We start from the raw sequence: 23753 nt of genomic DNA, 5'->3' as shown, positions 1-23753 counted from the left end.
GTGCAGTTTTGAAAATAATGAAGTGTGACTGTCAGAAGACCAACAGCTTTGTTCTGAGAGCTAGGGAAGTAATGGTGATATCAACCATTATTCCTCTCTTCCCCATACAGGTGTACAGGTCCCTTCCTGCAGAGGGAACTCACTATGGCAGAGATGAGACTCTGGGCAGCTCTTACCAAGAAACTCAGGGTATCCGTGAGCATGTTCTCAGCTCACTTTGCAGGAATCAGCCTTCTAAGAGAAACTGGGAAATGACATGAGCACCATGGTCCACATCTATAATTTCTTTTCTCTTCTTTTTTCCTCCTGTCATTCGCTTCTCTGATTTTTTGTTTTTTTCGCCCTCTATCTGCCTCCCACACTCCTTTGGCACTACTGTTCTTCCCTGTTGTTCCCTTTCCATTTCTTCTTTTCATGACAGGACCAATCCATCTCCCCTCTTTTTACTCCTTGCAATTATTTTCCCTCTTAAAAGCTATTGTTGCCTGCTGTGCATTTAACACTGGCTTTTTAGAAAAAAAAAACAAACTTGCTTTCAACAGCAAATTCCTTGAAAAGTATCCTCACAACATAATCTCTTAGGCATGTTTTTATGTCACTCACTTTTCCACTCAATTTTTGGCAAAATCTCTCCTCTTTAGTGTGTTAGTCAACAGAACTATTAGTTACCTTGGTTACACTTCTAAGCCTTGTCACCTCTGCATAGCCCTGGTACTTAGCAACAAAAAAAGTATTTTTCTACAGACTTTCTCTTGCACTTCTCTCCTCATATGAGAATGTTTATAGTAAATTATCCCTCCGCCAAACCAGAATTATTTGGTTCTGAAAAACTACTAACAATGCTGCAAAGAAGGAAGATCAGCTACAGAACTCTTCAGGAAAACACTGTGAATAAGCAGCAGCAAAAACAGTGCCAGTAACTTCAGTTACTCAGTAAGCTCAGAGTACAAGGGTCACCTTATGAAAAGTTAGAGGTGTCCTTTGGTTTGGCTTGTCCATGTTGTGTAAATTTGTATTTTTTGTGCTTTAATCTGAGTCTATACAAAAGGCTTTTTCCTGTTTTCTGTTATGTACATTACATGAGAGCTTCAGCAGAAGGTGTGGTATGTGGATTTGAGGCTGTATCTCCACTGTGAATAGTAGGCAACAGTGGTCAAAAGGTATTAACTGTACAAAGTCAGGAATAAGACTTCGTTGTATAAATCACTTGTACTCATTTGTCTTGAATGTTGTTTTTGTTTCCAAAGCCAACAAATTTTGTGTGTCCTCACATCTATAACACATGTAGCAATAAGATAAAATTCCGACACAGAGGTAAGATACATTTCCAGAAAGTTGACAGACTGATAAATGGGGTTACTGGAAGATTAGGTCTATATAGACAAGAAAATGGTAAGTAAGAGGTGAAACACAAGTATGCAGGCAAAAAGGGAAAGACTATCTGAAACTGGCTTGGGAATGTTCATAAAATGCCATTAACCCATGCAGCTCATTGCCATAAGGTATCAATGACATTAGAAGACATTATATATATGGCTTCCAGATGTCACAGTTACAGGAGAGAAAATAAGAGATTTCTGAGGTGCAGGAACTCTCCTTGCATTAAGCTGGAAGCCCACCACTAAAATGAATATTTAATTTGACAAGTTATCCTGTAGCTGCCTTTAACAGAATTTCTTGCTGTTTTGATCAGAGGAATCAGCTCTGTGTGAGAATGAATTCTAAGCTCACCAGACTGCAGGTGCAACATGGTTGGGAATTCCTGTCTTCCTATTGGACTGGAAATTTGCATCTCACTGTGTGCACAGTGACTGGTGTGAGTCTCACTGCTCGTGGCTTCTGTGTTAAGGCAGAAAAGAAAGTGATAAAAATGAGCCTCATTTCATTGAGTTTGTGTACTATTGTTCATTTTTAAGATCCTGATTTTGGCAAAAACTTAAGTGGAGTAGTGGGCACTGGCCATATGTAGATGATTTAGATTCTGGTGACAAAGAATTGTGTGTCTTTCCTGTCTGTTATTTTTTAGTAGCCACCTTCTGAAGGCATTTCCTGTTCAAGTCCTGTTGTGGCTGAAGTTCTCTGAAATACGTTTCATTTTAACCAGTTTTAATTTCGCTGCTTTTCTGCTTACTGTGCTGTCTACATTTTGAATGTGGTACATGAAGGGCCCCACAGAAGCACAGAATGGCACTTTCTGCCTGACAGACCACTGACAAGATCACACATCAAAGGAAAGGCTGCTTTTATTAATGGGAATAAGGTACCTCAATCATAATAGCTGTGTATTCCAGTGATTGCTCTCCAGTACTTTAGAAGTGGCTGTAGAAGAGGTACCACACATCCCTTCTGTGGGGCAGAGCTTGTCCAAAGTTTAATACTTTCTCCTGACTCCAGGGAGCCCTGGCTGGTGCCACAGTGTGCTTGGGCTGGCTGAGGGCAAGCATGGAAGACATGTTCTCTCCTGCAGAACATAACCATCACCACAAGTCACCTCATGAATCCTGCTTTTGAACAGGGCTCTGCTGGGCAGCCACAGGGAGGTCTGTGGACTTTGAAGCAAAACACATTTTAAGAGTTTGCAAATATGTTCATGTAATTCCAGACTGTCATCTGAAGTCCTGAGAGCTCTTAGATGGTTTTTAAGATAGAAAATGCCACCCAGCTATAGTTCTACTAAAACCTGTAGCTGTAACCATAAAGTTTCTTGCAGGGTTTTCTGAGTGATAACTGTTTCTTATGTCTCTAGTTTAAAAGACACATTTTTGTAATTTTCATTCACTACAAGTAATCACAATAGGGAGGAATCAACCAATTTGAGTTTAAAGAGTGAAGTTTACCCCAGCTATTTTTCTCCAATTGGATGATATTTTTATTTTAAAAGTTAAATCTGTACCCATAAAAATATGCCTTAGAGCAAGTTTTTTATAATTATATAATGAACTGTATCCAGTAATTAATCACTTCACTTTTTTGTAGGCATCTAATAAAAATCTTGAAATGGAGATCTGCAATATTTTGCCAGATTAGTTGCTTAACTCATTTCGTATTATTACTAGTCCTTCTGAGCAGGCAAGGTCTCCCTCATGAGAGATACTGATGCTAGAAGGCCTTTATAAATGAAACCTGAACCAGACAGCAGATCATGAAAAGCACCAGCGCCAGATGAATTGGTGACTCATAGCATGGGAATTCCTGTTCAGGGTTTATTTATAGGCAGGTTTTAACCCTGGAGGTTGACTGGAGCCCTAACAGTCATTTTCTTCTCATGTTGCACAGGAAGACACTGGGCACTTATCACTTGAGGGGTTCTGTGTGAGTCAGTGTTGTTCCACTGGGAAATAGCAGAGTAATCTTCTAATGGCTTCAGAGCAGTGGGCATGTTAGAGCTGACAACACAGTGGATGTTAGATGGCAGAGGGTGGGAAACAAGTAGCTATTTTTCCCCACTGAGGAGTTGATAAAATACTTGCCTTGAACATGTGTCCACTTGTCTGCATTCATGTTCTCGTGCACTCATCACTCTTTTCAACACCAATCTCTCAGAGACACTCCCAAGTCTTAGTGCTTAGTCTTATGACAATAATAATTCTTGAGAAAACTGTAGTCCCAGAGTAGAATCAAAAGGCTCTGAAACCTAGAGGGAACAAAAGAGCTATTGGATTTGTTTCAAGTGTTGTCATTTCTAAGTAGCTTTTGAGGTGTTTTTTCCTTGCGTTTTTAAGGACTTAATGCAAGAAATATTCAATATGATACATAATACTCAGCCTAAATCAAATAACAGACAAAAATGCACAAAAATGTGCAATAAATCATTAGGAGAGCAGGACGAGTTTGTATTTTTGGAGTCCTTTCCTTGTGCCTTGGTGACAGGACCAGCCACTTCCTTTGCATAGCAAATATGTAATAATTTGGTCTAGGCTCTTTTGTCCTACGCTGCACAGGTGGGAAGGAAAACCACAACTTTTCCACGAAGGAGCCTGCTGTGCACCCCCATTTTTCTGTTTTTCCTTTAAAATATCTAAGAGTAGAGGCTATAGGCAGGCCTTGAACCACAAATGCAAATATCTCAAGTGAGCCTCACGAAGTTAAAAGGTTCATTTAAATTGCAATCCCATACTTGGTTTGGAATAGTTATTTACTGTTTCAACAATACATAATAACAGTACATAACATTACAATGGTAAATGGAAGGGAAAGTAAACCATGACATAACATTAGAATACTTTTTAAATCTTCTGTGCAGTTTCTGTAGGAGTTGTCTTGGTAAGTCTCTTCCTTTCTTCTCAGATCTAACCAAACTAAAACTTGTGGGTGGATAGATAGCAAGAGGTGGCAAAAGACAGACAGAAATAGCTCTCAACATGAGAAAGGGCCATCGTGGCCATGGACACCCACTGGCAGTAAGAGCAGTCAGAGATGCCCTTGGAACAGGCAGGTGCACCTGCAGAAAATACCTTGGAATTACATGTTCCCTGGGACATGCAACAGTGATGGTGCTGGCCACAGAACACTCTAGAGAGCTTTATAGTGCCCTACAAATCGTGCCCAGATAAAATTTGTGTTTTGAATTACACTGACAAGCATCTAGAGATTAGTAATTTCAGATGTTTCCAGTTTGTTCACACCCACATCTTTGCTAGTGGAAGAGTGTAGTTGATGGCTTCCATGTTTATGGGACTTCTTTTAAGCTTCTTCTTCCAAGGTGAAGAGACACTTAGTGCACGTGCAGTGCAGAGATGGAAACTCAATGGAGCTGCTAAGACTATGATTTATTAAGGACTTAATGGCACTTCATAGCATTTTCTTTTGAAATGATTCCTTGTCACCCCTTTTCTATTTTTACCCTCTTTCCCTTTTCCTGTACTCACTTGCCATAGAATTTGAATTACCATCTTCTGTAGCAAATATCAACAGTTTGGGTTAAGTAATCAATTAATTTGCAATTTAGAATATAAGCTTTAGCTTTCCAAAATGCATGCACTGCATTTTTCCACAGGAATGAGAGAAGAAAATATTTGTGTTTGCTAAATTAACATGTCTTGCTTTTTATATCATGCACCAGTATTTGTACCTCTGTGCATCACTGATGCTATTTTGAATAGCATCACTGATGTACAGAGGTACCCAGTCCTCTTCCATTTTCTTCTTCCCATTAAGGGTCTCAAGCAATCTGTTAAAATAGGGGGTCTGCTGATGAAAACCTCCAGCATAAAGCAAAGCACAAAAGATAGTCAGAAGTTATATAAAAAACCAAGCCAAAACAAAACCAAGAAACTCCAAAAATCAAGGAATATCCCTAACTGGGGTCCAGGCATTGAATAATGTGTTAGCAGTTTCCGGGAAAGCTGATGGTCATTGTAAACCTTTAACTTTCTGGTTCCTTAATTATAAGTAAATAGTGAAGACAATACAGCAGCAGCTATGTAAAGTCATTGCCAAGGAAGAATTACTGGTTTTGTGCCAAAAAGCCAGCAGGCCCAAAGGAGTGGGTAATTGCCCTGTCTGCCTCTGCTGAAGTGAGGGAAGTGTGAATACTTACACAGGCTGAGGGTTTGTCCATTGTGCTCTCTGCTGCGTTTCCTTTGTGCCAAAGATCCAAACAGAGTGCATCTCTTAAGTCTCTGTGGAAACTTAAGTGGTGTGGGACAGGAAAGACATAGTTGATTTGTTTCAAATATTGAAGCCTACTGGTCTGCCCATGTGTATCTGGAGAGTCCTTTGTGGCAAAGTGGTGTGTGGGTATTACAAAAGGAGTCAAAGAAAATCAGCTGAAATCTAGCAAAGGTTGAGCAAGAAGGGAAATGGTGACCTCCTGCTCTCTACGTCGCTTGGAGAAGAAATGTTGGGCAGCCAGGACCTGGGAGAACATCAGTTCAACCACAACCCCAAATCGTCAAATGTATCTTAGACCCTAAGCTTAATTTTTGTGGGTTTTGTGTGTTTTGCTGTTTTGTAGGTGTTTTCTATGTTGGAAAAACCAAGTCTATGGTTCCTACTTGCCTCCAACACAAGAGCAGCACTCTGGCTCTTCATTTTGCATTTTCTTTTTGCACTTGTGTGTAGGAAAAGGAGGTTTAATCATGTTTTCCATTCTTTCTTTTGAGAGTCTTAGGGAATAGTGTTAGGGAGAAACAGTGCTATTACAGATAAACTTCAAGATTATCACAGCTAGAGTTGACAAAAATAGCACACAACTGGAACTGCAGTAAGGACTGAGGTAAGGAACAGTCAGGGAAAGACAGAGAAGATCCTGGAGTTTAATATTGGAGTAGGAAGAGATACTGAGAGCCCTGATCACCAATAGTAATTAAATGTCAAGGACTGTCCAAGGATCTGTACAGATCTTGCAAGCTATAACAAACAAGGAGTAATTACTAAGTAGGATGATTCACTCTTAAAAATTATTAATCATTCTATGAATTTTGATGAGGATAAACAGATATAAAGTATTAATTGCTATGTGATGGTTAATATATCCTCAGGTTGGGAGAGTCCTAATTAAAAAAAATTATATTCATTTTAGCAAGATTCATTCCAGGATATGATATGATACTATTAAGTATGAGAATAGGCATTTAAATTCTGCCTGTAAAAAGCATGCTAGATAGTGCAGGTCCTGGATGAATTTGATCTGTCACTTGATGGTATTTATCTGTGAGTGTTTACCATAAAAATGGTTTTATAGGGGACCTGGTTTATAGCCTACAAATACTCTGGTGATGCTGAAGGGAACAGAAGTGTTTCTGTTGTCTATAATATGAGGATCCGGGCCCCTTAAGATCAGTAATTCAAAATTATTGAACTCAGTTTATACAGCGTGATACTCCAGTAACATCTTACTGTTAACATTTCTTTCTGACTGTAAAGCTCTCCTTGCAAAGTTTGTCACAACAACTATTTTTGTCTAGTCTTGTTGATATTGAGAACTTAAGTAAGGAAGCAAAACTCCCTATAACAGAGACTCAATAGCCTGCCTTGATCTGTTCTGTAGTGTAATACATACGGTCATCCTTCTTTTCCCTGCCTCGGCAGTGGCACTATTTAAAACCTGTCCTAGATAGTGAAAACTAAATCTGTTACTCCACACAGGACTGAGCTCTGACAATATGTGAGCCATGAGAGACAAATTCTGTCTAAAGTCTTGACCAGGGCAGTGAACTGTAAAAACTGTCTTTTAGAGTAGTCTGACCTTATTTCTATGGTGCAGTTTGGAAGTGCTGCAGTCCCATGAGTATCACTAAGAGGTTACGTAGGATGAAAAGCCCATATGTTAGCAGCAGCGCAGCCTGTATACATGTGGTAATATGAGGGGAACTTCATTCCAGAAGCACCTCTGCCTATACCTCTTCTCTACTCCTTAAGGTCCTCAAATGCCAACTTTTCTCTCTCTAAACAGAGAGCTCTTCAATTTCTGCTTCTGATAACATGGGGACCAGCCAAGGATGGTATGAACTTTGATTCTGAAGTATGTGAACTTTTGAAGAGGTACGGTCTGAAATGTGAGCTACAATATGATGCAGAAAGCTTGGAATCAGATCATTCCAGAGCCATCTGAGTAATGAGTTATCAATAGTGTCAGCTCTAGCTGAACTAGCTGATGAGTTCCCAGATTTATGCTGTTATCTTGGGACCTGTTTCAGCAGTATCCATCTGCATTATAATCCTGCAAACAAACTTGCCATTTGGTTTATAGCAAGTTTATTAAAATTCAAAGCCTTCTGCAAGTATTATGTATAATTTTTAAGATATTTCTATGTAAATAGTTCTCTAGGGCAGGGAGTTCCTATGAGTTTGTGAAATACAGATTCCAGCCATGGCTTGTTCTTATTCAGAGAAAATGGGAAAATCAAACCAATTGTTTCATGTTTGTTTCACATGAGGGCAAAACTGAAGTAACTTCACAGATGACATTGGTAGGATAAGGCTTCCACAGGGCAAGACCGAGCAGGGTTCCATTCACTGAGTTACATCGAATTACTCCACATCATCCCTTGGTGAGAATATTCACACACCTTTGTGAACTGAGCTAATAGTGCAATACTGTGTGTAAAAATAGAATACTCAAGGATCATCTTCTGAATATGGCACTGATCAGATGATAGACTGAAGCATGAAATCAGTTTGTATAGGCTATATAGATGTGACTGACTAACTTAGCACCTTCTTAAAACCAGGACTCAATGCAGAATGATCTGGTCTCCATCAGCATGGGGGTCTGCACTCTCACAGCTCTGTGGGTGGTCATCCTCACTACACTGTGTTAAACTATCAGTCATTCACCATTAAATGCCATCCTGGTCAGGACAGCAAGGTTGAGATAATATCTACATTCAGCTGTAAATACAGATTAGCAAGCATTTCAGAAAATAAACAAACTAATAGAGTTCAACCAAAAAATGAAGAAGCCTGCAGGCATTCAACCAGTGATGAATAGATTCTGGTGAGTTTGTGTTTGTTCCAAGATTTTATTGCCACTTAATAAATAGGAAGTAAGCAGATACTAAGTAACTCTTCCTTGTTACTTGCAACACTGATGATGATTCCAGCTGGTTGGCCTTAGATGCTTGGATTATTTGCGTTTGGCAGCACGGCTTTCATCTATTCTCTTTAGAGCAGCCTGAACCCATTTCTGATTAGGACTTACACAGATCCTGATACCTCCTGCAGTGATGAACCTATCAAAAAAGGAAAAAAAAGAAGCTGGGCATTAAATTCCAGTCTCTAAACACAGGTCTGTTCTTGGTTTTGATGCACAACATGAGGAAAAATATTGTAAAACTATATCAAATGCTGGAGATTGTAGGTGTTAGTTGGCATAACAGCAGTTAGAAACATTGTGTCCCTGTGTAGGATATAGGTAATATAAACAGTCATATACATACAAACTGATATTAAAAATATGAAGCATACATGCGATTCTATGTTCAGTTATTATGGACATTTATGTTCAATCATTGTGGACATTTATCTCCCAGGAGAAGATCCCAGATGTGATAAAAATGCATGCATCTGAGCTCAGAGGACCAAACACAGCTCCTGGCAAGACTCAGAGTTACCCCATATTCTTTCACATGATTCTTCCCCTTGACTCAGTTCATGCATGGAGCCTCTGACTGCTCTGCCCTTGTTGAGATTTTCCCCACTCACTGGGCACAAAGACTTGAGCTGGTCAGTGAGCTTCCTGCCATTATTTATGAGCAGCACACATCTCTCAGCTCTCTGAGGCCTGCTCCTCTCTCCTCACTCCCTCAGGTGCCATGTGGCATGGATGAACTGCAAGGGCAACCTGGACTAGCCAGATTTAGTGAGTTGGGCCAGCAGAATTGTCTTCTGCTGCCCCTTCTCCCTATTTGATGGTTTTGTGTTTGCATAAGGAAGTCTGGAGGGTGCATGAGATACTTACATGATGGCATCTATTGGTACTTGTTGCTTTTCATAGTTCACAAAATTTCGGATGTTCCACTGCTTTGTAGACAGTTTTACACAACTGAATTTGCGCATGGGCTGACTGCTAGCGCTCCCTAGAAGAGAAAAATAGATAAATTGCAAAGGTACTTAATATTAATATTTAGCCATAATTGCTTAATAAATTATGAATCCAGAAGATCTTCAATTGTGGTTAGACCATGACACAGAGCCACAATACCAGTTATGCCAGGGAGACTAAGCTATTTTTTGTGATGCATCCTACCATCTCTAAAACGTTACTGCTATTTCAGTTAAGATATGAATCTTCACCCATTGTCCTGGACAATTGCACAGCAATTCTGTGACCAGGGAGTCATTGCTTCCATAGCAATAGAGATGTTTGGCATCCTTGATAATTAGGACTGCATCATATGGAAATAAGTGCCCTTATGGAATTGATGCTTAGAACTGGAACTTTACTAGATGGATTTCCACATGTTATCTAAACATGGATTAGTAATTCCTCCTCTTTTCAAAGTGAAGAAAAGGAAAGTGAGCCTATTCCCCTCACTGCAGACATCCAAAAGTAGTATTAACAAAAATTGCTAATAGAAAGGGAGATATACCTGCCAGAAGAATAAGTGCTTATATCCTCTGGCTAAAACACTAATTTCCCAGGCAGTGAGTGACCTGCTTCTTAATTCTTGCATTCCTCCAAGATTTTGATACAATTCAGAGAAATGCAGTGGTGATTAAGAAAGAGGATCACAATATTGGTATAAAATTTTCTGGACGCTTGTTATCTTACATGATGATAAGTAAAAATGGGAGCTCACTCAAATACAATGGAGTTTACATTAATCTCCGCTTGCCAGTTTCTGGTTTACTTCTGTGCATAGAAGACAGGTTTAGGAACACATGCAGGGGACAAAAAGTACACTGCTCTACTCTGTGGTTTGTTTATAAAGAATTTGGAGAGGTACTGGCTTGAGAAAAGTCCAAGCGCTGTTGTGGTGAACCTTGCTAAATGTAAAACCTGCTGCACACAGTTTCACTATTGAAATAATTTGAATAGCTGAGACAAACGCACAGCAGTCTTTGGAGAAGGTGTGGGATAGCCAGTGCACAGATACTGGCAGATCTGCTAATTCCTGAGATTTTGTTTGCCTGAAGGAATATCTCTCTCGATCTTGCTTTAGTAATGAGCAACAACATAGTTTTTTTATGTTTCATGACGCATTTCTTACTGCCTCAGACTGGTTTCAAAATGTGGCATTAAAAGAGCTCAAAGACAGTCAAGCAATTGTTACAAGTCCTGGAAATATTTCTTCTGCTACTACACAACCTTCATGGAATGGATGCAGGGAAGAGCAGCAAAGTTTCTCAAAACTGGGAACAAACCCCAACTGCTCTGCACCTAGAATTACCTTTTTTCCCAGGCGTATTTGATCTTTTTTTTTCATTCTTTCTAGTCCTTTTTTCTCTCTCTTGTAGACCATCTCAGTGTACTTTTTTCAAACTTGGTCACACTTAGGGCGAATTACACAGCCTGGACAATGACATTGTCATCTGTGATATGAAGCCACTGTTGCCTGGATGAAGCTGTGTCACCAATGAAAATAGGAGGAGGGTGTAGCGGGATGTAGCTGGAGAGGCAGTGGGTCAGCATGAAGGCTGTGTACCTTCATACCCCTGTGAATGCTTAGCAGGTCTCAGTTTGGGTTTGGTGTGATCTTGTGAGGATACTTTTTCTCTGTGTTTCTGAGTGCATATTTGTGGATTTGCATATGGCTTGCATATCCATGGTTTTTGTGAATTCTCCTTGTGATGAGATGATGTTTGTAATGGGTCTATATTCATGTTTCTCCATGATCCATGGAACCTAATTTAAAAGTCACTCACCTAACCAGCACTGCAGACAAACTTTTTTAAAGCATGGCTAATAAACATGGCTCATCTCAGTGTTCATAACTAGTTTGAAAGAAGATGTTCAGTTGTATGAATTAATGAAACAAGAGAAGATATTATATAAATCTATTACTCCCCTTTACTTCTGATTAATAGTTTCCCTGTTTGTACCAAAGGATTTGTCTAGCACTAAGACAGTAAGCAATATGTGATATAGAACTGGAAGCACTTTTTAAAATAGCGTTATCTGAGGCATGAAGGCTATATACTTAGAGAAAGACAAATAACAATTAATACAATAAAGTTCATATAAAAGTAATCTATCTGGAAAAAGGAAAATGTACATCTTATCCAAGAAAGATTTTTTTCATGAAATGTTATTAACCTAGTACACACAGGTATATGGAATCAGTGAGACTAAAAGACATTGCGCCTTCAAGATTATTTTGATTTTAAGAGAGAGACCATTGCGCAGAAACCCTATAAGGGCTCTCAGGCACAGAATCTCTCCTTGCATTAAAACAGAAACCAGCCACCATCTGGCAGGATATCAGATGAAGTCCTGCATGAAGCTGACTTTTTTGCAGATTTCATCTGTATTTCTTGTGCGTTTTATCTTATAAATCAGCTGTCTGGAACAATAAATTTTGCTCATGAGACCACAGGTGCAATGTGGAGCAATTCTTGTCTTCCTCTCGAGTTGCAAACTTACCTTTGACTTTGTGCACAGTGAAGACACCAAGCCAGAAGAGGAGCAGGATTGCTGCGGTGTGGAGCTTCATCGCTGTGGCTTCTGTTTCAAGGCAGAGCAGAAATTGTCTACTGTCAGCCCCCTTTCACAAGGTTTATATTCATTCTGTGGTCTGTTCTTGTGTTCATTTTTATGGTGTCATGGAGGGCCTGAGTGTAAGTGGAAAATTTGATTTGGCAGTACTTTTTCTGGTTACAGAACCACCTCCTGTCCCCCCACCAGTCCTTCACTAGCCCTCCTGAGAAGGCTTTTCCTGCTCAAACCCACTGTGGTTGCACTTGCTTCTGTGCTGTGACTTGGGTTTATTTCAAGCTGCAAAAAGTGAGAGCTCTTGTGCAGTAGTGGAAACCTGTAATAAATGTTCCTGTCATTTCACACCTCAGTTTTGAGACCTTTAGCTAAGCCGCACTGCAGAGACACGGGGTGACACTGAGAATTACCTTGCTGGCCAATGAACCACTGGAAAGGGGAGCTGTGAGCTAAAGAATGATGGAAACAGGAACACCTTGGATCTTTCCAAGCAGCTGCGGCTGGTTTGTCACATTAACATGTAGCTGTGGAAGGGTATTGCTGCTATTTCCTATGAGCAGTGGATGTTGTCAGGACTCTTGTATTTGCTCTGTGATTTGATATGGCCAAAGCTGATATCACTGTGCTGGAAGAAGCAAGATTGAACACACCTTTGCATACAGATCCAGATCCAGTATACCTCCTGCCAGTCATTAGTTAACTAGTCAGTTAACTGAAATGTGGTGGTTTCAAAGAGGAATAAGAGTTTGTAAATGGTCATGTCATGGTTTCTTTGCTTTGGTTTTGATTTTTTTGTGGTGTGAACTTTCTAGGGTGCAAAGAATGGGGCCCAAGAAAGTAACCAGGCAGTCAGAGAGGCACAATTTGTAGAAAAGACAAACAAAAAATTAATTGCACTTTCATGTAAGCATGGTGCTGATAACCAGACCTGTGTCTGTGAGCTGTTACATTTATAAGTCTATCAAAAATGCCTTTTTTGCAGAATGTGCCAACTCTATCACCCAGATTTAGGGGTCCTTTCTATTGAATGTGGTCTGAATTACTGGAAGCATTGCTACAAACCAATGGTTTTGGCCCTGTAAATATTTGTTAGCAAAGTTGTTGACCTCCAGACTACACACAAAGCAGCACCTCTGCTGGCATCATCTTCCAGAGTCTCACAGCAGAAATCTTCTCATGTGCTGTGAGAAAGGAAGCCCACTCCTCTTAAATTTTTAAGACGTTTAATAGATCTTAATAAGGGACAATCATGAAGCAAAATTTTGCAGTTACAGGCCTGGGTGCATGGCAAGGCCAGATGCACACCCACTTCTTCAGTCTGCAGTCTTTTATACTGTTACAGTTCTTTAACTTCCTTGGGTGATTTTGCAGGTTTATTTTGGGCTTGTTGACTACAATCTTGCTTCAGATTTTTGCAGCCTTTGCACAATTCAGTAGTTGCAGACATTGGCAGTCTAGGGTCTTCTGACCCCACTTTATACTTGGTCCTCTTCCTTTTATGGTCTTCTGTTCTTCACTTATTCCATTTTGGATATACATTTTGCAATAGCAAACATATCTTCACATGGAAGCCCGCTTACATCTTATGAAAGCCTTGCTTCCCCTTTTACACTACCCACAAACAATTAAAAAGTTTATCATACTTAAAAAGCAGTTTAGCACTTACAATAATTAACTGCAAACAATTACAGTTTTATAATTAATGCAAATAAATTGTAGCGAAAGCCAACTATTGCATAGCCATTTATAACACTTTCCCTCTGCAGCTGATAGAAAAAACCCAGCTAGTTCTGGTACAAATAGATAAACATCAGGCTGCTTGATGCTTGGGCTTATGAACAGCTGTCAGTGCAAGGACTGGAGAAATCATGAGGGTATCCTGGTTTTGGCTGAGATGGAGTAATTTTCTTCTTAGTAGATGATACTGTTCTGGGTTTTGGATTTAGCATGAGAATAATGTTAATAACAGGTATTTCAGTTTTGCTGAGTAATGATTACCCTGAACCAGGGACAACTGCTAAATGTAATAGTTTTCTTAATTTTTAACAAGGTCAAGAATTTTTAACTGTAATAATTGCGGTATGTACCCTGTTTCGTGACAGCAGCCCTGCTGAAGGAAAAGAAGTATGCAGTGAGCAGAGTTTTGCCTGTTCCCAAGAGTTTACATATCAGGGTAAAGGGCTTGTAGAATTGGATTTTCTCATCACGTAGTCAGCTTTTAAATAGAGAGGGCAAGATCTTCAGGAATAACTAAATTCCTATGCACTCCTAGAAATGAGTATCTCTAGTGGGTGTTCAGCAGTCCCTTGAAGTTGAATTTGTGCCATCAGGTCATTTAATCACTTCAGAAGACTAAATGAGGGCATCGGTAGCTTTGGAGGGGACTTAAGAATCTCAGCTTAAACACGACTGTATCTCAGTTAACTGGTTTTAGGAGGGACTTTGTCTGCCTCAGGGGATAAATATCTGTTTCTATTATCTCTAGAAACAATTTGGGTATGTGTCTTATGCAAGACACAGTAAGTGAAGTTTGGAATATATGGGACACCAGTGTATTTTGATTTTACATTGTTTCTTAAGTCTTGGAGTACTGGTTGAAGAATTACCAACAAGTGACATCCAAGTTGTGATGTTTCCATTATTTTCTTCCCTTGATTTTCATCATTTTTGCTCTGTAGTTTTCATTCTGATTTCATAACTAACTGAAATAGTAGTTGGTGTTTAGTATTTTAATTCATATTGTAATAGGGTAGAAGCAAACATATTCTCCATGCTAGCATCTCAGCTGAGAGATGACTTCTAATATAAATTGATGACTTCAATTGCATTTTTAATAACTACTTTGTTTTGTACTGGTTTTGGCAGAACTCCTTCTTTAGAAATGTAACCCTATTAACAATACTTTCTCTTAATCATAATTGAGTTTTTGCTTGTAGACCATCTGTTTCCACTACTACACTGCCAGCTTTTTCCTGCCAGGTTTTTCCTGGTCCTGCCATCTTTCCTTGATGTATTATGTGCTCTTAAATAATAGTCAAAATTCAAGTCAATCAAAATCTTTTTTTTAGTCATTCAACTGGAAGTATTCAGATACATTAAATTACACTGGGAAGGATTTGGTTTGAAAGGGCCCAGAGATCTTTGATCTTTCTTTCATTCAGTGTTACCTTGTTTTGGTTTAGTTCAATGAGCTTGTTTTGGTTTAGCTATACACACACCCAAGATCTACAAAAGGAATATTCATATTCTCATCTTTATAATCCTAGTCCTGTGAACCTTTTTCTTTGAGAAATCTGTTGTTGGAAGTCAACTAAACCCCGTGCAATGCTATTGCTGCAGAAAAACACAGAGGTGACTGTAGCTCAGTTCTGTGAAAGTATATAATGTTGGGCATGCAATATTATATACAGGAGTCAAATACCTTTGGAACTTTGTGGAATATTCTCAGTCCATGTAGGGATACCTTCTAGCAGCCTTCCAGTACCTGAAGGGGGCTTATAGAGAGCTGGAGAGGGACTTTTTACAAGGATATATAGTTGTGGGACATGGGGCAATGGCTTTAAACTGAACAAGGGTAGTCTTAGATAAGATATTAGAAAGAAATTTTTACTCAGAGGGTGGTGAGGCACTGGAACAGGTTGCTCACAGAAGCTGTGGATACCCCATCCCTGGAAGGGTAGAAGGCCAAGCTGCATGGAACTTTGAGTGATCTGGTCCAGTGAAAGATGTCCCTGCCCCCAAAGTAGGGAGGGTTGGATTAAATAAAGTCCCTTCCAACACAGGCCATTCTATGACTGTATGATATGAGTATCCTTTTTCTTCCTTGTTTTTTTTTAATTTTTTCTTGTTATTTCTTTTTCCACTGCCTCAACTGTCACACAAATCAGAGAATGCAAATTTTGTTTAGTGCTTCTTTTTGTGTGTGCCATATCTGCAGGATCAAGGATGGGAACCAAATCTTACAGCATAAGTGCTGTTAGTCTTCAGGGGAAAAATAAAGACAGTTTTGTGAAAAATAAATGACTTTAGCTGAACCATGGATAGTCAGTGCCTAAAGCACTGGAAATGGATCAGAACCAATATGTTGTTTCTGGGTAAACCTGAGCTTTTCTCAGAAAACTGAAGAAGATCAGATACTTATGTTTCTCAGTAGGTAACAGTTTTCTCAGTGGTATCTCATGCTTTGGAAAGAACTCCTTGGCCAATCTGTATATGTTTGGATTCCTTTGCTCCATGATAGTCATCACAGGGAATATGTTGAAGAGCTAAGATTGTTAGTGGAAAGGTGGCATTATAGGTACAGGAACACACATCAGTGATATCTGTATGCTTCAAACATACCAGTGTGTGCTGTTATTTACAAGTATACAGACTTTTTCTTATTACTGCCATGAAATACTTCTGCCATCATATCTGTTGAAGGGCAGGCTGTATAATAGAGAATCACAATAAAGCACCAACTTCCAGGGAGAAGAGCAGTAAGCAGAACCAGTAAGCCTGGATTCAACTTTGGGTCTTCCACCTGCTAACTTCTCTTCCCTCCACCCAATAATTGTTCCAACTCCTCAGCATATGTTTTCATGTGCCAAAGGAAACCATGCATCCACACTCAGCTGTCCAGGTCACTTGTGCTGTCAGACCTGCTGCATTGAATATCCCTTTTCTGCTGGATTTTCCCCACATAGGAGCAGCATCCATAGTCTTTTTGCTGTTGAGATGCTAGGTTTTGGAAAATTCATAGGGATTTTTGCCTTTTGTTTACCATAAATTGAAATTGGATTAAAATTAAAGATAGTGGATTGTTCTGGTTTGAAAAGGAAGTGAGTTTTTTGGGAATCTGGTGGTCAAACCAATAGGTGCTGAGATTTGAATACTGGCACCTGGTGTGGCCACTGAGGACATGGATATGCCTCTGAGAACATGGAGGGTTAAAAGCAGAGAACTCCCAGGAAAACTCTCTCTTGGTTCCAGTCCATGAAAGAGGTCAGAGCTCCCCTGCCTGGCTGCGGGCTGGGTGGGGGAGGAAAAGCCATGCGGCTGGGTGAGGTAGGCCAGAGCCTTGGACAGAGAAGGGAGGTGAAGGCCCCTGCAGGATGGAGGGGTGGAGGAGCGCTGAGAGATATCTGGCAGCCCCCCCAGAGAGAGAGAGAGCCTCTGCCTGTGCTTTGTGCCACCTTGAAATTTGCTATCTTGTTCTGGCAGCACAGCTGGCTGAGAAGGAGAAAGGAGGAGGGTGCGGCGAGAAGGTGCACGGCAGCCTTGGGAAAGTTCTGGGCAGGCAGAGCCTGAGATTTTAGCCCTTTTCTTGGATGATGGAAACCTTACAAATGCTGATCCTCCTGGAGCTGAATGAGAAGAGAGACAGAGATGAAATAGGAGTAAATGGGCCAGTGTGATGCAAGTTTGTGCAAATGAAAGATGTCCTAAGAAGTTGAGAAGAATCCTAAGTGGGAGGAGATGATGGAGTGGCTTTGGCTGGACTTTTCTTGTATAGCCATGGACAGAAACATTTTTCCTGTGACACAGAGACTGCATCTAGGGGGAGGCAATGGCTTGGGGTCAAGAGAGTGCAGTGATATTATGTGAAGGAGTGCATGAACAGAGACAATGGGTGAGGAAGGTGGTTGGTGCCCTCTGTCTTCAGTGAAGGAGAAGATCTCTATTCTTGAGACCCCCTCAGCCCCAGGTGTCCCGAAAGTGAGAGACTGTGGGTTTTTTTGGAACTGGACAAAGCATCCTTAAAAGGAGAATCCTAGAAGCAGCTCTGGTCCATGCGCAGTATGGACTTCCTTCCATGTACAGTGGTGAGAGCACTGTACATGGAAGGAAGATGTCACGATGGCAAATGATCTCCAGGCGGTGCCGCGTGTGACAGGAAACACAAGAGGTCTCAACTGTGTTTCCAGGGGAAGCCTGTGGTACAAGAGGGACTCCTCTGTTCTTGATGAACTGAAAGTGTGGTGATGGACTGAGAGTTGGTGATCTGAGGGGTGGTAACTGAATTGAGAATCCAATGTTTTGTCCTACTGTGATGTATTGGAAATTTGGTGGTGGGAGGAGGAATGTTTTTGTAAGGTTTTCAGTCTGAGTTCTGTGTGTGTTTCTTTCTACATATAGTTGTAGGTTAATAAAGTATTGTTTTCCTTTATTCCTGCGTTGGAGCCTGCTTTGCTCTATTCCTGGTCACATCTCACAGCAGACACTAGGGAAAATAGGTTTTCAGGGGGGCACTGGCATTGTGCCAGTGTCAAACCATGACACGGATTAAAAAAAATTTAAGGACACATGAATAATGTGAAATTCTTTTTTTTTTGAAAATGTCACCTTCTTGAACTTTCTAAAAGAGAACCATGGTATTTTTCTTCTGTTTTTTGTTTGGTTGGCCTTTTTTTCCCCCTTAAATAGCTGATTTCTAATAAATGCATTTGTTTAAAACAATAATTATCCTTGTAAACATTTTTAATAACCAAACCTTCATGAGGTCCTACCAGAGAATTTAAAAAGATATGATGAATTTTAACATATAATTATGATTTTAACCCCTATGGCTTCAAGGAAAAAAAAAACAAACAAAAACAAACACCTCCAAAACAACCAACCAACAAAAAAAAAGCCCCACCAAAACAACAAAAATCCCCCAAGTAAAACAATAAACCAAGAAAACATCAAACAAAATTAAAAAACCAAACTAAAACAAACCAACCAACCAAAAAAACCAACCCCCCCGGTAAACCAACCAACTACCACGCAACAAACCCTCCCCCCCAATCCCCAAAACACAGAGAAGAAGATAGGAACAGATCATTCAAGAATTTTTGCAAAAGAAATCTATGGATTTTTTTCTTCCAAAGACGGTACTTTTATCCTGCCTTCAAAGAGAATTACAGTAGCCTCTGGAATAGGTGCTTTTTTACTTAACCTCTGAAGATGAAGAACTGTCACACTTTCTAACCACACTACTGGTGAAATACATTGTCTTGCTTCACACTGGTGACTATAATTGACAATTTGGGGCCACATCCTGTTCCACAAAGTATTTTAGAACTTCTTAAAACTGATCACAGCACTTGATCCCTGCTTTGCAATGAAATGGAGCTTGGTGCTCTTGCAGCTGTACCCTCAAACAGATACAGACTAAGAAGTAATGTTTTTCTATAAACTGGTTTCTGTATCAGCCATTTTCTCAGTGAGCCCCTAATAGCAGTCACTGTGCAGATGAAGGCTTAAATGAGAGGGGCAAGGAAAAAAGAGCTTACAGGGTGCTCTAGCAAGTACCCACACTTGAAAATGTTCCATTCTGAACTTTCCAAAAGAGAGTCCTAGGGGTTTATTTATTCTATGGTTTTTTCCTCCATTGTAATGACAGTGAGTATGAAACCACGCGTTAGAAAAGTGCATCAGTCTGTATTATTCACCTGAGTTCACTGCAGTAAGTGATGTAAGTGGGAGGCAAGGGGCATGGGAATATTCTCCCCCTTCAAATTAGCATTAATTTTATTCTTTGTAGTTTCAGACTGTTAAATGCTGTTTCACTTCTCATTTGCAAACTACTTCCACCTCTCACTATGGGCTGTAGAAATCCCCATCATGTCTAAGACAGCAATAAATTAAGAGCTCCCTGCCATGGCTATCACATTTCTTGCACCTAATTTGGCTGCATTCAATGTGGTTGTGGACCTCTATATTCCTCACCCATAGTTCAGCATGGCCTCATGTGCAGCTCTTGACCCCACGCAGCAAAGCTTACCAGGCATGGTGAATGCCTTCCTCCTCCTCTCTTCCACAAACCCAGCCCAAACCAGCCACATGTCCCCATGGCCAGTAAAGCTGCCTGCCTGTGCCAGGTCTAGTGTCAGATTATCTGTTTGCTCTCTGTGCACAGGGAGAGAACTGGTTCTTCCATTCCCTATACTACCTTCTTTAAGATAAATGAGTATTTTCCCTGTTTTGTACACAGAATGAAATGGAGGCCATCACTCTTCACACTGTCAAAGACATAGGTGAGAGAAGATGACCTAATCTCTGCTTGATGGGGTAGGTTGTACTTCAGGGCTAAGCAGATATTGATGCAACCCCAAATGAAATGGGATCAGAGTCACCTGACTGATGCTACTTACAAGATTCAGGGACTGCCCTGCCTATTTATCTCGGTCCTCACCACACTCCATCTCTTCTCTGTCAGTCCAGCTGTGAGTTATTTTGCTTCCTCTTGCCATGTGTAACTAGCAGATTTATGTAAGCAAAGATACATCTCTTGCATAGCCCTTCTCTCCAGAGATTCTCAAAAGGTTGTAAGAGTATTGGACATTTTAATCCCAAAAGAGAGAAGGTCTGGGTCCATCAAAGAGGGAATTACTACTGCAGCAGTGCACTGTTCCTCAAATTGTCTGTGAAGAGGGCACTGTAGTTTTCAGGAACCACTTGTCTTTGCTGGATTCCTGTGCTCTATCAATGGATAGAGCTCTGTTTTTCTATTAGACGTAGAAGAAACTGCATGGCTCGGGTCTCAAAGGCATTAGAAAATAGCTAAATAGGAGCTGGACTCTGCCTTTGGTTAGCAGTAGCAATTTTCAGTAACAATTTGCTACAGTTATTAGTGTTTAGGTGAGATTTGTATGTGTGTTGTATTGTCTGGCAGTGAAACCCACAGGAAGTGTGCAGATCTGGTGCTCCTTGCAAAACTGCAGGAGTTCCCTCATAGAGAACTGGAACTGGGAAGTTTGCAAACTCTTCAGTTGTGTCTTAAGTTTGTGCCTCAATCCTTTCATCACAGTCTTGGTTGACCTCAAAATTGGGATTTAGTCTTCATCTTTAAAGAACTCTTATGCTCTTACTTGTTCTCTTCTACGTCCTGTGACTAAATATTATCCGTTCCTGTGTTTTTTCTTTGTGAGAGAGCATAGCTCTCATTGCAGATCAACAGCTCATCAGCTGGATCACAACAGCTCTGTCTAACTCCTCTAGGCTGTGTCCATTGCTTCTCCTCTGAGTGGGGTGACAGCTGGGTCATGGAGGATGCTCCCCCTCTTTCTCCAGACCTTGGTTTGTCATGTGGGTGGCTTGTGCAGATTAATGAACCTTGTCACAGTGCTACTGCACCATCCTCCTACAAGCACTCACCAGCTTGTAGGGGGGAAATGTAGAACTTCCAGAGAATGTTGTAAGGGGAAGTGGACAGAGGTAGCTGCAGTCTAAACCCTCTAAGTCATAGCCTTTAATAGCTCATCTGCTTCCTTATTGCATAATATCTGTTTTGTGATTTAAGCTTTACCTTGGGGGGAAAAAAGGTTTGAAAGGCGTGTCATGAACCCAAGGCCTTAAACCTGGGAGAGCTGGCTAGTCTGAGGAGCCAGGGGAAAAGAGAGATTGAAAAGAGAAGAAACTGGCAGGGAAGTGTTAAGCCTCTTCTCCCTGGACACAGCTGTTGAAGGCAGGAGAGGAGGAAATGTCAAGGATTTAGAGGCTTGTTTGCCTTGGGGACATGGAGTCTAATAAAATGAATTTCAAGGGCAAACTGAGCTGGCTTATTTTATTGAGAGGAAAGAAACTGAATGATGTTTGCCATATTGTGAACAGCCTCATTCTTCTCAGTCAGGGGCTGGAGACACTGATCTTAGATTGCCCTGACCTCACTCCAGGTTAGAAAGTGGTGCCTTTTCCCAGCAGCTCTTCTCTGCTGCAGCCTTTGTCAAGCAGGTCAGGCTCTGTGGTCTGCTGGTCCTTTCTGGCCTGAAAAACTGCTGAAAGCCACTTCTCATCAGCAGAGCTTGCCTTGCAGCAATTCAGTTTCAGATGACTTTGGGCATGACCTTGTTTAGGCTTGTTCCCAGCAGGCAAAAAGAGGATCAAGTTCAAACAGGTGAGAATGAGGTTTAGTGCCTTCGTGGTCCTGGTGTGCCTTGGAGGCTCCCTGCACTCTGATTGCTCTGGATGGATAAAAGCAGGAAGCTGGTGAGGCAGAACAGAGGTGGTTAAAAATCAACAGGGTGTACCAGCCAGAGATAATGTGCTGTGGTCTCAGAAAGGGAGAGAAATTACTCTTAGGGCTTTTTTATTGATGTGAAAACGTCTGTATGTGAAGCGCCCTCATTTAGAAGCTGACTGTTGAGGAATATCTACTTTTAAGTTTTGTTTTCTAGGCTGTGTGTTAACTCTGTTAACAAACAAATCATGGCACTTTAATGATTCTAATTTCCAGGCCAAAACATGGGCAAGTAATCCAATTTGTGCAGAAAAATAAAAACAATACAGTATTTTCCTTGGTCAGCTTCATCATGAACTTAATTCTGAATTAACTGTATGACCTATACTGTCTTCTAAAAACTTCTAAAGCCCCTTTCAGCATAGACTTGACCCGATCCAGAGGAATTTTTTCTTATTCTCCTCCATATTGTAAGATATTGGACCTGCTTGGTGCAGCATGAACAAGTAAACACATGAAAAGGACAAAAGTTCACAGAGGTTCACGTGTATTTTTTCATATTCTCTCCATGGTATGTGGTATTGTTCCAATTTTACCTGACTAATAAAAGAATTGGAACACAACAAACAAACAAACAAACAGATATCCCCCCCAGAAAACCCCACGAACAAACAAAAAACAAACAAAACCCCAGCTGAAATAAAGCAGAGCAGCCAAACGTAATTATCCTTCATTTCCATCCTCTTTGGTGTCTTTGTTAAATAGTGACCCTTCTCCACACCTGGATCAAGCGGTCTTCTCAGCTGGTAATCTTTGTGTGTTCAGAAATATGAAGTGTTAGCTTATGAAAGTGTTTAAGCACATCTAGAACCTGATTTAGATTAAGCTGAGGGAGCTTTCCAGAAGTCTGCTATACTCTCTGTTATGAAAGAGTGAATAATATTCCCTACCGGATTTATGAAATGGTAAGTGAACCTCCTGACTTTGTAAGGATCACTTAGAACATTTCTAAAGGCTACCTGCCTTTGTTCTCGCTGTCTCATACCTGGAGATTCAGCTTGTATGTAGATATACCACCTCTCTGCCCCTCTAAATGGGGTTGCCCAGCAGGTTCCTTCCACAGCAGGTTTTGTTTTCCTTCCTGTCTGTTGGTGGCTTCAATTAAGAGATGCCATGCCAAGTCATCATAGTGGTTCTTTATGCAAAAAAAGAGCCTCACTTTTTCAGAATACTCTATAAAAATATTTAAAGTCTGGATTTGTCTTGTAAGCTACTTATTTCCTCCTGTAAACTTTTGCATGTGGCTTACATGTAAAATGTTACTATGCCTACCCAGTCAGAATATTCTTGATTTCCTCCTCTTTATCTAAAATATGTGCTTTAAAGAGATTTGGATTTATAACCAATTTTTTGAATCTGAAACTCCTAGAAACTGAAGCTTCCCAAAACACAAGGTTAGATTGAAACACCGTTGCACTTTATCAAAAGAAGGGTTTGCTTTTCTGTGGTGAGAATTTTGAGTATTTAGGGATACAGTCATGTCATATTGTCAATATTTTCTTAAATATCTTGAGGGAAAACTTTATTTACTCTAGAAGTTGAAACACAAATAAAAAGCTGCTCTTTCATGAAGCTGGTGTGCCATTTACTGAGTAGGGAGGCAAAGTTAGGGAATGTAACTGTCCTCATTGCACTGGGAATTCTGGCAATGTAGAATGTCAGATGACAAGTCCC

General features: G+C 40.4%; 1 protein-coding gene across 1 annotated transcript; it reads right to left on the bottom strand.

The window, feature by feature from the left end:
• Positions 1 to 8441: 8441 nt before the first annotated feature.
• On the bottom strand, positions 8442 to 12310 carry LOC129117497 (lymphotactin-like). Its single transcript, XM_054628193.2, has 3 exons — positions 12029 to 12310; positions 9404 to 9521; positions 8442 to 8675 (listed from the first exon to the last, which is right to left on the bottom strand). Exons 1-3 carry the CDS (start codon positions 12096 to 12098, stop codon positions 8570 to 8572), a joined length of 294 nt encoding a protein of 97 aa, XP_054484168.1. The 5' UTR covers positions 12099 to 12310; the 3' UTR covers positions 8442 to 8569.
• Between the last annotated feature and the right edge of the window lie 11443 nt (positions 12311 to 23753).

Source organism: Agelaius phoeniceus, chromosome 2, assembly GCF_051311805.1.
Source record: "Agelaius phoeniceus isolate bAgePho1 chromosome 2, bAgePho1.hap1, whole genome shotgun sequence".
In the NCBI taxonomy this organism is placed as follows: domain Eukaryota; kingdom Metazoa; phylum Chordata; class Aves; order Passeriformes; family Icteridae; genus Agelaius; species Agelaius phoeniceus.
Note: the sequence above shows the minus strand (reverse complement) of the source record. Positions and strands in the feature narration are given on the sequence as shown.